General features: G+C 37.9%; 1 protein-coding gene across 1 annotated transcript in view; it reads right to left on the bottom strand.

Annotated features, from left to right (window-relative positions):
• LOC128652957 (PAX3- and PAX7-binding protein 1) overlaps positions 1-13,991 on the bottom strand; it is a 60,388-nt gene extending 46,397 nt beyond the window's left edge. The window contains exons 1-2 of the mRNA XM_053705968.1: positions 13,678-13,991; positions 4,489-4,617 (exon numbers count right to left, since the gene is read on the bottom strand). Coding sequence (XP_053561943.1) covers positions 4,489-4,617; positions 13,678-13,933 — 385 coding nt within the window. The 5' untranslated portion in view covers positions 13,934-13,991. The remainder of the gene's footprint in view (positions 1-4,488; positions 4,618-13,677) is intronic.
• Positions 13,992-17,855: the final 3,864 nt, after the last annotated feature.

Genomic DNA, 17,855 nt, shown 5'->3' with positions numbered 1-17,855 from the left:
GAACACTGGTTTTCAAACCTGTCCTCAGACCTCCCTAACAGACCATATCTTGAGGTCATCTGAACTAGAGCACAGGTGAAATAATCAGCTGATTAGTAAACGGTTATTTTACCTGCTCTCATCCAAGGTTATCCAGAAAACCTGGCCTGTTGGGGAGGCCTGAGGACAGGTTTAAAATCCAGTGAAATAAAACAAAGCAATTTTGATAATAGAAGTAAAATTGAAAGTTGTTAAAAATTGCATGCTCTATCTGAATCCTGAAAGTTTAAAGGGACAGTAACATCAAAATTAAAGGGACACAGTTTGCAACAAATTGCTAAAGGACTCCTTTTTAAATGGAAAAAGAGTAATAAACAAAAAACTTAAGCCTGATCTTGGAATGAATCCTAAACTTGACATATGCAAAACGCAAATATCTGGGGAATAAATGCAGAATTATAAGTCTATAAAAAAACCTTGAGTCTGATCTTGAAGCCTAGACAGACATTGATTGGGGCATTTATACCATGCACTCTCTTGCCAGTCCGTTATATAGGACGGCATACACACCAATCAGTGGCTCCCTATGCTCTGAGACTGGCGGCTGGTGTGTATAACTAATACTGATCTGTGTTTAACCTTTTCTTTAAAAAGGAACACTAAAGCCACAATTATACTTTCATGATTTAGATAGACCATGCAGTTTTAAGCAACTTTACAATTTATTTCAATTGCCTGCAATAGTCCGATGGCTGTCCCAATACAGGGAGACATCAAATTGAAGTAAATTTGTCAGAAAAAAAAAAAATAAAATATATATATAAAAATGTACTGCTCATTTAAATTCGTTATTGCATTTTTATTATGCACTTGTTGATTTTGCAATTCTACTGTATTTAATGGTGCTTTCTGTAATCAATTTTTCTTTTGGTGCTGTATATTGCAAAATATGTTACAATAGTATACTGGGCTGGAATGTTTGCCCATACAATTTTTTTTTCTCTCTCTCGTAAAAGGCCAGGTGTGTTTGCCCGAAGCGGTCATGCGCAGAAGAAACTGCGCAAGGACAAACAACTGGTACCTGATCAGCGATACTGTGAGCGAGACAGTGGCGCGTGTGATCAATCAGTAGCGCAGGGCTGGTAGGGCCGCTGCACTGCAGAAAATTACTTGTGTACAGTGATGGATAGAGCAGCTACACTACACTACACTATTGCTTCAGCAAAAAAAAAAAAAAAAAAAAAAAAGACAGGGAGGGATGGGGCAGCTACACTACAGAAAAGGGGTTGCTACAGGGGGAACAAAAAAAAAGGGAAAAGGGACAGGGAGGGAGAGCAGCTACACTACAGAAAAGGGGTTGCTACAGAAAAAAAAGGGACAATGGGGCAGCTACATTACAGAGAAGGGGTTGCTACAGGGGGAAACAAAAACAAAAAAGGGACAGGGAGGGAGAGCAGCTACACTACAGAAAAGGGGTTGCTTCAGAAAAAAAAAGAGACAGGGAGGGATGGGGCAGCTACACTACAGAAAAGGGGTTGCTAAAGGGGAAAAAAAAAAAAAGGGACAGGGAGGGAGAGCAGCTACACTACAGAAAAGGGGTTGCTTCAGAAAAAAAAAGAGACAGGGAGGGATGGGGCAGCTACACTACAGAAAAGGGGTTGCTACAGGGGGGAAAAAAAAAAGGGACAGGGAGGGAGAGCAGCTACACTACAGAAAAGGGGTTGCTACAGAAAAAAAAGGGACAATGGGGCAGCTACACTACAGAGAAGGGGTTGCTACAGGGGGAAACAAAAAAGGGACAGGGAGGGAGAGCAGCTACACTACAGAAAAGGGGTTGCTACAGAAAAAAAAAAAAAAAAAAAAAAAAAAAGGGACAGGGAAGGATGGGGCAGCTACACTAAAGAGAAGGGGACACTACAGAAAAAAAAAAAAAGACAGGGAGGGATCGGGCAGCTACACTACAGAGAGGGGATTGCTACTAGGGATGCACCGATACCGATACTAGTATCTGTATCGATACCAAGTATTTGCATGAGTACTCGTGCAAATGCACCGATACTTAAACCGATACCTCAACTTCCTACCCATATGCTATCTTGTGGCGTTTTTTCAAACTGCATGTTCCCATTTCATTTTAAACTGGAGTGGAGACTAAACAAAAAATTGTTTACTACTGTTCTGCCAATACAAATTGCTGTTATTTGTATTATTGTAGGAGAAATCATTGTACCTGATTCAGACAAACCCCTGAAGGACTGGGCAGTTAATAAACAGATTTCCAGCTCTGGCTAAAATGGCCCAAAAATATCTTTCTGCCCCATGCAGTATGGTGGAAAGTGAAAGACTGTTCAACTGAGAGCCGAACCTCCATACAAATGTCAGCTTGATGTTATATAACAGCCCTACAACCCAATTGCATCACCCCTTTAAATTTAATATTTTCTTGTAATATTTTTTATTTATAAACATGTTCAGTCAACTTTTTTATTATTTCATAATGTCTTTTGAATTACAGTCCTTTATAATTATAAAGAAGGAATCTTAAATAATTAGTCTGTATTGTGCTTGGTAAACTGTCTCATGACATAAAAAAAAGTATCGGTAATTGGTATCGGCGAGTATTTGAAAACAAGTATCGGTACTTGTACTCCGTCATAAAAAAATGGTATCGGTGCAACCCTAATTGCTACAGAAAAAAAAAGGGACAGCGAGGGATGGGGCAACTACACTACAGAAAAGGGGTTTGGGGGTGGTGTGACCACTACACAAAAATACATAAATTAAATAAAAAAGGGGTTTTGAGGTACTGGCAGACAGTTGCAAATACCTAAGATGACGACAATAGTTAGAGGGGGAGGGTTAGAGTGCTGTCTGGGGGGAATGAGGGAGATCCTACACTGCAGAAAAATAAAGATAGAGGGATAGAGGTAAATGGATAGGTATACTTATTTCCTTAAAGGGCCACTGTAAGTAAATATTTTCTATGCCTGTTACTAACTAACTACCCCAAATACGCTTTTTATCAATAGCATTTCATTAACATATCTCTACCGTATATCAGAAATCTTGTCTGCAAATTTAATAGTTTTCCAAACCCACTCCGTGGGTATCCTTTGCTCTGTACCAATACGTTTACAATACCTAGGTTTCAAAATGGCGCTTTAAACACAAAGTTATTGGTTTAAGTATTTTGAACACTCAGTGCTGAAAATAGTGGGCAGGATAACGTGACATCATCGGCGAATAAAAGATATAACTTTTAGAACGTTATGAAACTTTGTTTTGGAGAAAATATAGGTCAGTAGGTTTTAATTAATGTTTATTAACTTTAATATGTTAGTTGTTTAGCCTAAAAATTATAACAAAGTAATCCTTTAAACATTTTGGCCTGTGTACACAGGCTTTAAAACACACACACTATATATAATATATATATATATATATATATATATATATATATATATATATATATATATATATATATATATATATACATACATACATACATACACACACATACACACACACATATATATATATATATATATATATATACACACACACAAACAAATAATAGGTGCATTAACAGTCTACATAGCTCTGCTATGTTCCAGTGTTTGGGAAAAAGAAGCAAATGGCAATCAGTTACTCAAAACATCTTTGAGCTTAAAGGGACAGTCTACTCCAGAAGTTTTATTTTTTAAAAAGATAGATAATCCCTTTATTACCCATTCCCCAGTTTTGCATAACCAACACTGTTATATTAACCCCTTAATGACCACAATGTACCCTGTATGTCACTGGTCGTTAAGGGTTTTTTCAGGACATAATAGCACAAGTCTAGCAAGAACACGCTATTAATGCCATCCCTCCAGCAGGCTTTGTGGAATACAGCAGTCTCAACGCTGGTGGCAAAACCGCGCTATAAACCAATCAAGTCCCAAAAAAAGGCCAGCGACATACAGGGTACGTCGCTGGTCCTTAAGGGGTTAATATACTTTTTAAGTCTGTGATTACCTTGCACCTAAGCCTCTGCAGACTGCCCCCTTATCAGAGTTCTTTTGACAGACTTATCGCTGACTAAAATAACTCCATGGGAGTGAGCACAATGTTTATCTATGTGGCACACATGAACTAGTGCTGTCTAGCTGTGAAAAACTGTCAAAATGCAGCCTTCAAGGGCTTAGAATTAGCATATGAACCTACCTAGGTTTAGCTTTCCAACAAAGAATACCAAGTAGCAGAGTTACTCACTGGAATACCAAGAAAGAAAGCAAATGGAAAGTTGTTTAATAGTGCATGCACTATCTGAATCATAAACGTTTAATTTTGACTAGATTTTCCCTTTAACGTTCGTTCAAATGAAATGGCAAGATCAGGCGGTTTTGCCTTTTTTTGTAAAAACTTCCTTTTTTTCCCTATCACAATAAACAGTCATACAGTTGAAAAACTAATGCCCAGCCCTTGCCTAGACTTTAAATAAAGCTCCCCATGCAGCATTGCACTTACCATCTAACCCAGGAATGGCATCAAACAGTGGCTTTGTTTTTTCCAGATCTTCTTTATACTCCTTTTTAAGAAGTTTAACTATTTTTTTACTGTAACTGGATTTCTTTACTTTAAAAACTTCTTCTTCTTCTGTGGAAAGAAAGTAAAAACCATTAGCCCATGTATTCATCTTATTAGAGATTAAGATACAAATCCTATTAAAGGATTTCAGTTGTGTATGACCATATATACTGGACTATTTAGAACTTTTAAAAAAAACTGAGCATAGAATATATATATCTGAATCATGAAAGAAAATGGGTTTCATTTAACTACTCACTACATTATTGCATTTCTTCCTGCAGCTCTTTTGAAATCCGTTCTCCTGCTTTATTTGCTTAAAGGTACCAGATACTGAAGCTCCGCCTCTCTGTACTGGGGGCTGCCATCTTGCAGCTCAGGAATTCTCACAGTCTAGGGCTGCGTTCAGCAGCGCTCAGGAGCTAGTGGAGGCACTTTTACTCCAGCGATGACGTGGCACTAGGCGACGTCACAAGAAAGGGAGCTTAGAAAAAACGTTTGCATGTGCAAAGGGATCTGCTGCACAATAATTGACTTTGTGCATGCGAACGTTTAAGCTCCCTTGTAGTATTATACAGCCCCCCCCCCCTTGCACACGTCAAGGGTAACATTATATATATATATATATATATATATATAAATAAAACAAGCTACACATATGCTCAACCCTCTGCAGCCCATTGGCTATTTATTAGCACTATTTATTACTAAATAGGGCTAATAAATAGCCAATGGGCTGCAGAGGGTTGAGCATGTGTCTAGCTTGTTTACAACATTATATATATATATATATATATATATATATATATATATATATATATATATATATATATATATATATATATATATATATATATATATATATACACACATATATATTACACATACACACATTACACATACACAGTGGATATAAAAAGTCTACACATCCCTGTTAAAATGGCAGGTTTCTGTGATGTAAAAAAATGAGACAAAGATAAATCATTTCAGAACTTTATCCACCTCTAATGTGACCTATAAACTATGCAACTCAATTGAAAAACAGACTGAAATATTTTAGGTGAAGGGAAGTAAAAATAAAAAAAATAAAGTAATATGGTTGCATAAGTGTGCACACCCTTAAACTAATACTTTGTTGGAGCACCTTTTGATTTTATTACAGCACTCAGTCTTTTTGGGTATGAGTATCAGCATGGCACATCTTGACTTGGCAAGATTTGCCCACTCTCCTTTGCAAAAACACTCCAAATCTGTTAGATTGCAAGGGAATCTCCTGTGCACAGCCCTCTTCAGATCACCCCACAGATTTTTGATTGGATTCAGGTCTGGGCTCTGGCTGGGCCATTCCAAAACTTTAATCTTCTTCTGGTAAAGCCATTCCTTTGTTGATTTGGATGTATGCTTTGGGTCGTTATGCTGAAAGATGAAGTTCCTCTTCATGTTCAGCTTTCTAGCAGAAGCCTGAAGGTTTTGTGCCAATATTGACTGGGATTTGGAACTGTTCATAATTCCCTCTACCTTGAATAAGGCCTCAGTTTCAGCTGAAGAAAAACAAACAGACCCAACGCATGATGCTACAACCACCATGCTTCACTGTGGGTATGGTGTTCTTTTGGTGATGTGCAGTGTTGTTTTTGCGCCAAACATATCTTTTGGAATTATTGCCAAAAAGTTCAACCTTGGTTTCATCAGACCATAACACCTTTTCTCACATGCTTTTGGAAAACTTCAGATGTGTTTTTGCTAAATTTAGCTGGGCTTGAACGTTTTTATTCGTATAAAAGGCTTCCGTCTTGCCGTCTACCCCAAAGCATAAACATATGAAGAATACGGGAGATTGTTGTCGCATGTACCACACAGCCAGTACTTGCCAGATATTCCTGTAGCTTCTTTAATGTTGCTGTAGGCCTCTTGGTAGCCTCCCAGACCAGTTTTCTTCTCGTCTTTTCATCAATTTTGGAGGGACATCCAGTTCTTGGTGATGTCATTGTTGTGCCATATATTCTCCACTTGATAGTATATCTAATGCCTTGGAAATTCTTTTGTACCCTTCTCCTGACTGATACATTTTAACAATGAGATCCCTCTGATGCTTTGGAAGTTCTCTGCGGACCATGGCTTTTGTGTAGGACGCGACTAAGAAAATGTAAGGAAAGACCTACTAGAACAGCTGAACTTTATTCAGGGTTAATCAGAGGCACTTTAAATTATGGCAGGTGTGTGATGACTTATTTATGATGGTTTTGAATGTGATTGCTTAATTCTGAACACAGCTACATCCCCACTTATGCAACCACATTATTTTAGTTTTTTCTTCTTCTTTACCTCCCTCCACCTTAAATATTTCAGTTTATTTTTCAATTGAGTTGTGTAGTTTATAGGTCACATTAAAGGTGGAAAAAGTTCTGAAATGATTTATCTATGTCTAATTTTTTTACATCACAGAAACCTGACATTTTAACAGGAGTGTGTAGACACATTATATATATATATATATATATATATATATATATATATATATATATATATATATATATATATATATATATATATATACACACACACACATACATACATACACACACATATATATATATATATACATACTGTGAGTGTATATATGAGTGTATATATATAAGTATATATATATATATATATATATATATACACACACACATATATATACAAATATTTTATATATATATATATATATATATATATATATATATATATATATATATATATATATATATATATATATATATATATACATATATATATATATATATATATATATATATACATACATATACATACATAACATATATACATACATACACATATACACACACAACAGCAATTAAAATTATGGGAAGACGAAAAGTGAGTTTAAAATCCTCCAGTAAATACAAAATGTAGAGAAAATAACTCATTGTGTAAACTATTTACAAATCTAGACAAGTCAGAAGACTTGCTTTTCCCCCACAGAAACTGATAACATTGTTTCCAATGCAGCAAAGGATTCTGGGTGAGATATGCAAACAAGGTTCACGACTCACTTTTAGCCTGCTTTAAAAGCAGACTTCCCTTTACTAAGGCTGACTTCCCTCAAACGAAACAGGCTTGTCTAGTGAGTGATTTCTGGTTTGCTGCCATAATCCTGTTAAAAAGGATCGCTGTGTCAAAACAGTATTTTTGAAGCAAAAAAACTGAGAATTTGCATATCTTACCCACAATTCTCTTGTGCATTGGAAACATTGTATATTAAGAATTTCTGAGGGAAAGCAAGAGGGGATACTTGCCTAGATGTACTAATTTCCTATGCAAATATTTACATTGAATATATATATATATATATATATATATACACACTTACACACACACACATACATATTATATATATATATATATATATATATATATATATATATATAGCCATCTACAACGAAAATAAACATTTTTATCTCTGACGTATTTATAATTTTTTGGATTGAAAAATGTAGAGAGAAAAAATGGATATAACAGAGCACTCAAGTGGAACTATTAAGGATAATTCTCTATAGGAGTGGATGTGCAGGACTAGGGTATATCTAATAAAACATAACTTTTAATAATTATAAAGTAAAAATATGTATAATAATAGTGACAAACATTCACTCAATGAGGTGTATATAAAACCAGTTAAAATAATTGATGAATGCTGAAGTGCCAAGTATTGGCCATACGGAGTATGTAAAGTGGTAAATCAAATAAGAAAGCACCTTGGAGTGCTAGTAAATTGCACAAATACTGATCTGAGAAGGAAGATAGACTTCCGCAAAATTATCTAATATGTGCAATGCTTGAACGATGTTAGCATTTGTCAAAGTCACTCACTATATATCATAGCACAAAATTAAGTTAAACAATCATACCTATCTATGTACAGGTCTGTGAAATGAGCCAATATAAAGACTCAGAAGTCAGACAAGGAAGCACCATAACACGCTCGCGGATTGCACAAAAAACTAATCTGAAAAAGAGGATTGACCTCACACGAGAATTATCTAGCTAGTGCAATACTGGAGCGGTACATTCACTTGTCAGAGTCCCATACAATATAGTACACATTAGAGTTAGACAATGATTACCGTAATAAAAAGGTCTAATGTAAGAGCCAAATGAAAGGCTTAATAGCCTGGTAGGAGTACTGAATTATTAGCGTCTATTAAGCAAATGTGTAAAGTTATAGCGGTTTAGCACACACACACACAATTAAACTGTCAGCATTCATCTAGAGCGCCTGATGCGCATTTCGCCACGTCCGTGGCTTTCTCACGGACGTGGCGAAATGCGCATCAGGCGCTCTAGATGAATGCTGACAGTTTAATTGTGTGTATGTGCTAAACCGCTATAACTTTACACATTTACTTAATAGACGCTAATAATTGTGCTGGGACTTACGTCAGCAGAGCGCTCAAAAAACACCCAGCCTCTCACTTGCAAGTATTAAGAAAACGCTCCAAGCGAGTCCCAGTTCACTTGGAGTGCTGCCCGAATGCGGCCTATGACAGAAGCAGTGCAAACTCACTGATCAGTAATAGTCTCCACTTATTTTTACAGCTGTATAAAATGCACGATACATTGTGTATGCTTTACATTGTTTTTTTATTTTGTTTTTTTTAGTTTTACAGTTACACAAAAAAACATGTAAAAACAAATCACTCAACAATAATGTACATTATTGCAGGCACAGCAGAAACGTATAGCTTGTTTTATATTGTGCATCTTAAAGGGCCACTATCCTTATCTGAAGAAAAAGCAATGCACATGGGTGAGCCAATCACATGAGGCTTCTATGTGCAGCAACCAACCAGCAGCTGCTGAGCATATCTAGATATGCTTTTCAGCAAAGAATATCAAGAGAATAACACAAATTAGATAATAGAAGTAATTTAGAAAGACGTTTAAAAATGCATTCTCTTTCTAAATCATGAAAGAAAAAAATGTGGGTGTCATGCCCCTTTAACCTTAAAGGGACATTAAACCCAAAAAAATTCTTTCATGACTCAGATAGAAAATACAATTTAAAACAACATTCCAATTTACATCTATTATCTAATTTGCTTCATTCTATAGATATCTTTTGATAAACAAATAGCAGTGCACATGGGTGAGCCAATCACATGAGGCATCTATGTGCAGCCACCAATCAGAAGCTACTGAGCCTATCTAGATATGCTTTTCAGGAAAGAATATCAAGAGAATGAAGCAATTAAAATGGTATTCTCCATCTGAATCATGGAAGAAAAAAATTGGGTTTAATGTCCCTTGAAGCACATTACACAAAAAAGATCTGGGAGTGTGCACCGCTTTGGTCACAGACTATGAGAATACATGCGCTCCAAGATGGCAGCCCCTAGTACAGAGAGGCAGAGCTTCAGTATCGAGTACCTTCAAGATATTGATACAGTAGAGCGGATTTGAAGAGAGCTGCAGGAACAGGATGAAATGCAATAACATAGTGAATATTAACCATTCTAGGGTAGTTGTGCCAGGCAGTTTAATTTCCCTTTAAATAAGTTGTAAAGAATCTTGTTCTGCCATAAAGTTTATTTTGTTGTTTCTTCTAAACACAAACAAATGATTTTAGAGATGAACTTCATGAGAGCCCTATACAATATCTCAGATAGAATTAAAAAAAAAATATTCAGAACGGAATTAGACTGTCTACATCTGGGTTGATACTGATTAACCCCTTTGTGGTGGAATAATAGTGTTCACATCACAGCCCCCCCCCCCCCCCCCCCCGGCTGATCCTTGCCTAGGTCAATGGGGGAAAGCTGCAGGATGCTGTAGACAGTTGGACATGCCATGCCTTTTAAAACGGCGTTAAAGCCCAGCGCAGTTAGGACGGAATGGAAGTCCTAATGGCATAACAGGGTTAAGTGGAATATACATAAACCAAAAGCGAGGATTACAAGAAACTTGTTTTTTATTGGCCTCCATCTCCATATGTTGTGTGCACCACTTGCTTGATATTGTATTTATTTTTAAATATAACATTCAAAATCCCCATAAAATACTTAATTATGTGAGAAAAATACTTTGCAGTATATATTCATTTATTTTGCCCCTTTACTGTAATATAAACACAAAATCATGTTTTTTCCCACTGCTCCCAGGGAAGCTGGAGTATATCCTATTAATGTGTGTGTGATATACATACACATATATGGTTGCAAATGTCCATTAGTCAACTAGTCCCTGATAAGCAAGTCATTTCCATGGACAAGTGAAAAATTTGGCTTTTTTTTCCTTTTTAACACTAAGCAAGCGGACAAGTACATTTTCCTCTTTAGACTAATAAATTTTCTACCCAACTAGTAAACTATGGTTATATTTTTTCAAGTATGTATATATATATATATATATATATATATATATATATATATATATATATATATATATATATATATATATATATATATATATATATATATATATATATATATATATATATATATATTTGAAATGTAAATCTATTAACTGATATGCAGTGTTCATATGTGGTATATATCAGAAGTGCAGAATTTGATATCTGCAGTATTTTGTATATTTAATGATATCGCAGAAAATGCAACCACGAAAGAAAATCTACTTTAACATACACATTGCTTCCCCCCACCTTTTTTTTTTTTATTTGCACTCCAGCCTGATGGGAGTGGAAAGTCCACACTTTCCATGATTAAATTGTGGATTTAGGTATGCATAATTTCACATTTTATAGGGAATTCAATTTTCAGTTTAATATCCCTTTAATGTGATTCTACAGGACAAAAAAGGGTATTTTTAATTTTTTTTTAAGAAATGTAAAAAAACTAAACAAAAAAAACAAACAAACAACTTTCAAAACAGGTGGGCACGATCCCCCAACACCTTTCCAGACAGGAGGGCACGATCAGAGGAGTAACTAGAAACCACAGGGCCCAGGTGCAAGAATCTAAGAAGTGCCCCCCACCGCCCCCTCCAAAAAATGTGAATACATATTTTTTTTTTTTTTACATTTAACACAGAAAAAAATTGTGAGATTCATCAGATTACATGTCTGCAAAAGGAGGTACCCTGTGCCCACGGTCTGTAAGATGGTCTGACCCCCTATTACTGTGTATATATATATATATATATATATATATATATATATATATATATATATATATATATATATATATATATATATATATACATACACACACATACACACTATTTAACCCCCAGTACTGTATATAGTAAGTTAGTGAAACAGTCTGTAATCTGCCGGTGAGATGGCTGGCCTGACCCTACCCGCCCAGTACTTTATAAAGTGACCATAGAAGTCAGAGACATGGTCCACCCCCCATACTGTATATAGTGGTACTGTATAGTGACACTGTTTACCCCCTGCCCCCCCATGCTGTAGTAACAAGGTCTGTAATTTGCTGGTTCCACAAACATACACACATACATGCATAAATACACACAAACACACACAGTCACATACATACAAACACACACACAAACACCAATGTAAAACAGAAACACTAACCCCTGTAGTTATGTCACACTCACATGATATCAGTGCAGGCAGTGATATGTTAATGTTTTTTTATAAAAGAATATATATATATATATATATATATATATATATATATATATATATATATATATATATATATATATATATACACACATACACATACACACACACTGTACATATACAAAAAAATTTTTTATTTTTTTTTATCTGGGCCCCCACCCTCAGGGGCCCAGTCGCACCTGCGAACTCTGCACCCCCTGTAGTTTTGCCCCTGGGCACGATCCCCCAACACCTTTCCAGACAGGTGGGCACAATCCCCCAACACCTTTCCAGACAGGTGGGCACGATCCCCCAACACTTTTCCAGACAGGTGGGCACAATCCCCCAACACTTTTCCAGACAGGTGGGCACAATCCCCCAACACTTTTCCAGACAGGTGGGCACAATCCCCCAACACTTTTCCAGACAGGTGGGCACAATCCCCCAACACCTTTCCAGACAGGTGGGCACAATCCCCCAACACCTTTCCAGACAGGTGGGCACAATCCCCCAACACCTTTCCAGACAGGTGGGCACAATCCCCCAACACCTTTCCAGACAGGTGGGCACAATCCCCCAACACTTTTCCAGACAGGTGGGCACAATCCCCCAACACTTTTCCAGACAAGTGGGCACGATCCCCCCAAACACCTTTACAGACAGGTGGGCACGATCCCCCCAAACACCTTTACAGACAGGTGGGCACGATCCCCCCCTAACACCTTTACAGACAGGTGGGCACGATCCCCCCCTAACACCTTTACAGACAGGTAGGCACGATCCCCCCCAAACACCTTTACAGATAGGTGGACACAATCCCCCCCAAACACCTTTACAGATAGGTGGACACAATCCCCCCCAAACACCTTTACAGATAGGTGGACACAATCCCCCCCAAACACCTTTACAGATAGGTGGACACAATCCCCCCCAAACACCTTTACAGATAGGTGGACACAATCCCCCCCAAACACCTTTACAGATAGGTGGACACAATCCCCCCCAAACACCTTTACAGATAGGTGGACACAATCCCCCCCAAACACCTTTACAGATAGGTGGACACAATCCCCCCCAAACACCTTTACAGATAGGTGGACACAATCCCCCCCAAACACCTTTCAAGATAGGTGGGCACGCCTTCAAGACAAGCAGGCAGGCATTCATCCCCTCCACCATTCCAGACAGGCTGGCACTCAAGTCCTACGTCCATGTAGGAAGGCTTTAAAGACTGGCAGTTTCTCATCCTCCACCACCACTTAGTTCGGCTATACTGGTACCAGTTCTATCCCTCCAGGCAAGCAGAAAAGTGGGCATGCTGGCAATATCTCCACAAAAGCATGCTGGCATCCCCCACTTTTAAGAGAAAGGTGACACGGTACACCCATCCCTGCATAAACAGGCTGGCACTGAACTCCATCGGACACAAAGCGGCACTGATTGCACACTACCACCAGGAAACTCACAAACACCTCTAGACCCCGGCAAGATAGACCCCCATCCAAAGCACCAACCCCCCCACCCACAGTAATTACCTTCCTCCTCGTCTTGGAAGCTGAGCAGACTGGCCTTGGGCACAATCGGTTTATTCTCTCGATTAATTTTCGTTGCTGGATACGGAATCTGCCCATTATCGAGTTGCGAAAGGCCCAAGGATTCGAAGTATTGTTCCGGGGACTCTGGTAGGAAAAGCTCAGCCTCCGCCGCAGACATCATATGTTCGACGTCCCGTTCTTCATCCTCGGAATCATTGCGTTTCCTCACATTAACCCGCCGTACCTTACGAAACATAACGAGTCAGCGACTTAGACACCGGCGACACAACGAGCTCAGGGCTAGAGATGCAGACACAGAGACTATAGTGGCGGAACACAGACAACTAGTGAACAGAACAGCAGCAGCGGCCTCTGGCGGCAGGAGGAGTAAATAGATACAATCAAAGATGCGCAGAAATAAACTAGTGACACCTAGCGGATAGAAATAAAACTAATAACGACGCCCAGCTAATAAGAAATTAATCTTCTATGCGCTAATAAATACATTTGGAAATGTCGATGTGTAGAGGAGAGATCAAAATAGGTACAACTACAGCTGGCAGAGAGGCAACTGGAAGACAAACAATAGCAAGAGGAGGGAAGACAACTGAAAATATGAGAAATTATTTTGTAAGTTTATTATGAAGAAAAAACAGGCAGCTTATTCTCTTAGAAGTAAACATTTTGCTAGGCACATATGTGCATTGCTCATTTACGGCTAGATTTAGAGTTTTGTCGGTAACGACCCGCGTAGCTAACGCTGGCTTTTTTCTGGCCGCACCTTTTAAATAACTCTGGTATTGAGAGTCCACAGAATGGCTGCGTTAGGCTCCAAAAAAGGAGCGTAGAGCATATTTAACGCCACTGCAACTCTCGATACCAGAGTTGCTTACGGAAGCGGCCAGCTTAAAAAACGTGCTCGTGCACGATTCCCCCATAGAAAACAATGGGGCTGTTTGGGCTGAAAAAAAATCTAACACCTGCAAAAAAGCTGCGTTCAGCTCCTAACGCAGCCCCATTGTTTGCTATGGGGAAACACTTCCTACGTCTGCACCTAACACTCTAACATGTACCCCGAGTCTAAACACCCCTAACCTTACACTTATTAACCCCTAATCTGCCGCCCCCGCTATCGCTGACCCCTGCATATTATTATTAACCCCTAATCTGCCGCTCCGTAAACCGCCGCTACTTACATTATCCCTATGTACCCCTAATCTGCTGCCCTAACATCGCCGACCCCTATATTATATTTATTAACCCCTAATCTGCCGCCCACAACGTCGTCTCCACCTGCCTACACTATTAACCCCTAATCTGCCGAGCGGACCGCACCGCTATTATAATAAAGTTATTAACCCCTAATCCGCCTCACTAACCCTATAATAAATAGTATTAACCCCTAATCTGCCCTCCCTAACATCGCCGACACCTAACTTCAAACATTAACCCCTAATCTGCCGACTGGAGCTCACCGCTATTCTAATAAATGTATTAACCCCTAAAGCTAAGTCTAACCCTAATACTAACACCCCCTAAATTAAATATAATTTAAATCTAACGAAATAAATTAACTCTTATTAAATAAATTATTCCTATTTAAAGCTAAATACTTACCTGTAAAATAAATTCTAATATAGCTACAATATAAATTATATTTATATTATAGCTATTTTAGGATTTATATTTATTTTACAGGTAACTTTGTATTTATTTTAACCAGGTACAATAGCTAAAATAGTTAAAACAATTACAAAATTACCTGTAAAATAAATCCTAACCTAAGTTACAATTAAACCTAACACTACACTATCAATAAATTAATTAAATAAAATACCTACAATTACCTACAATTAAACCTAACACTACACTATCAATAAATTAATTAAATACAATATCTACAAATAAATACAATGAAATAAACTAACTAAAGTACAAAAAATAAAAAAGAACTAAGTTACAAAAAATAAAAAAATATTTACAAACATCAGAAAAATATTACAACAATTTTAAACTAATTACACCTACTCTAAGCCCCCTAATAAAATAACAAAGACCCCCAAAATAAAAAAATGCCCTATCCTATTCTAAATTACTAAAGTTCAAAGCTCTTTTACCTTACCAGCCCTGAACAGGGCCCTTTGCGGGGCATGCCCCAAAGAATTCAGCTCTTTTGCCTGTAAAAAAAACACATACAATACCCCCCCAACATTGCAACCCACCACCCACATACCCCTAATCTAACCCAAACCCCCCTTAAATAAACCTAACACTAAGCCCCTGAAGATCTTCCTACCTTATCTTCACCATACCAGGTTCACCGATCGATCCAGAAGAGCTCCTCCTATGTCCTGATCCAAGCCCAAGCGGGGGGCTGAAGATGTCCATGATCCGGCTGAAGTCATCATCCAAGCGGGAGCTGAAGAGGTCCATGATCCGGCTGAAGTCATCATCCAAGCGGGAGCTGAAGAGGTCCATGATCTGGCTGAAGTCTTCTATCAATGGCATCTTCAATCTTCTTTCTTCCGGATCCATCTTGCAGACCTCCGACGCGGAACATCCTGCTGGCCCGACGGACTACCGACGAATGAAGGCTCCTTTAAGGGACGTCATCCAAGATGGCGTCCCTCGAATTCCGATTGGCTGATAGGATTCTATCAGCCAATCGGAATTAAGGTAGGAAAATTCTGATTGGCTGATGGAATCAGCCAATCAGAATCAAGTTCAATCCGATTGGCTGATCCGATCAGCCAATCAGATTGAGCTTGCATTCTATTGGCTGTTCCGATCAGCCAATAGAATGCGAGCTCAATCTGATTGGCTGATCAGATCAGCCAATCGGATTGAACTTGATTCTGATTGGCTGATGGAATCATGGACCTCTTCAGCTCCTGCTTGGATGATGACTTCAGCCGGATCATGGACATCTTCAGCCCCCCGCTTGGGCTTGGATCAGGACATAGGAGGAGCTCTTCTGGATCGATCGGTGAACCTGGTATGGTGAAGATAAGGTAGGAAGATCTTCAGGGGCTTAGTGTTAGGTTTATTTAAGGGGGGTTTGGGTTAGATTAGGGGTATGTGGGTGGTGGGTTGTAATGTTGGGGGGGGTATTGTATGTGTTTTTTTTACAGGCAAAAGAGCTGAATTCTTTGGGGCATGCCCCGCAAAGGGCCCTGTTCAGGGCTGGTAAGGTAAAAGAGCTTTGAACTTTAGTAATTTAGAATAGGATAGGGCATTTTTTTATTTTGGGGGTCTTTGTTATTTTATTAGGGGGCTTAGAGTAGGTGTAATTAGTTTAAAATTGTTGTAATATTTTCTGATGTTTGTAAATATTTTTTTATTTTTTGTAACTTAGTTCTTTTTTATTTTTTGTACTTTAGTTAGTTTATTTCATTGTATTTATTTGTAGATATTGTATTTAATTAATTTATTTATAGTGTAGTGTTAGGTTTAATTGTAGGTAATTGTAGGTATTTTATTTAATTAATTTATTGATAGTGTAGTGTTAGGTTTAATTGTAACTTAGGTTAGGATTTATTTTACAGGTAATTTTGTAATTATTTTAACTATTTTAGCTATTGTACCTGGTTAAAATAAATACAAAGTTACCTGTAAAATAAATATAAATCCTAAAATAGCTATAATATAAATATAATTTATATTGTAGCTATATTAGGATTTATTTTACAGGTAAGTATTTAGCTTTAAATAGGAATAATTTATTTAATAAGAGTTAATTTATTTCGTTAGATTTAAATTATATTTAACTTAGGGGGTGTTAGTGTTAGGGTTAGACTTAGCTTTAGGGGTTAATACATTTATTAGAATAGCGGTGAGCTCCAGTCGGCAGATTAGGGGTTAATGTTTGAAGTTAGGTGTCGGCGATGTTAGGGAGGGCAGATTAGGGGTTAATACTATTTATTATAGGGTTAGTGAGGCGGATTAGGGGTTAATAACTTTATTATAATAGCGGTGCGGTCCGCTCGGCAGATTAGGGGTTAATAAGTGTAGGCAGGTGGAGGCGACGTTGTGGGGGGCAGATTTGGGGTTAATAAATATAATATAGGGGTCGGCGGTGTTAGGGGCAGCAGATTAGGGGTACATAAGGATAACGTAAGTAGCGGCGCTTTGCGGTCGGCAGATTAGGGGTTAATTATTGTAGGTAGCTGGCGGCGACA

The sequence above is a fragment of the Bombina bombina genome, chromosome 3, assembly GCF_027579735.1.
Source record: "Bombina bombina isolate aBomBom1 chromosome 3, aBomBom1.pri, whole genome shotgun sequence".
In the NCBI taxonomy this organism is placed as follows: domain Eukaryota; kingdom Metazoa; phylum Chordata; class Amphibia; order Anura; family Bombinatoridae; genus Bombina; species Bombina bombina.
The sequence above is the reverse complement of the archived record's forward strand: the minus strand, read 5'-3'. Positions and strand labels throughout refer to the sequence as shown.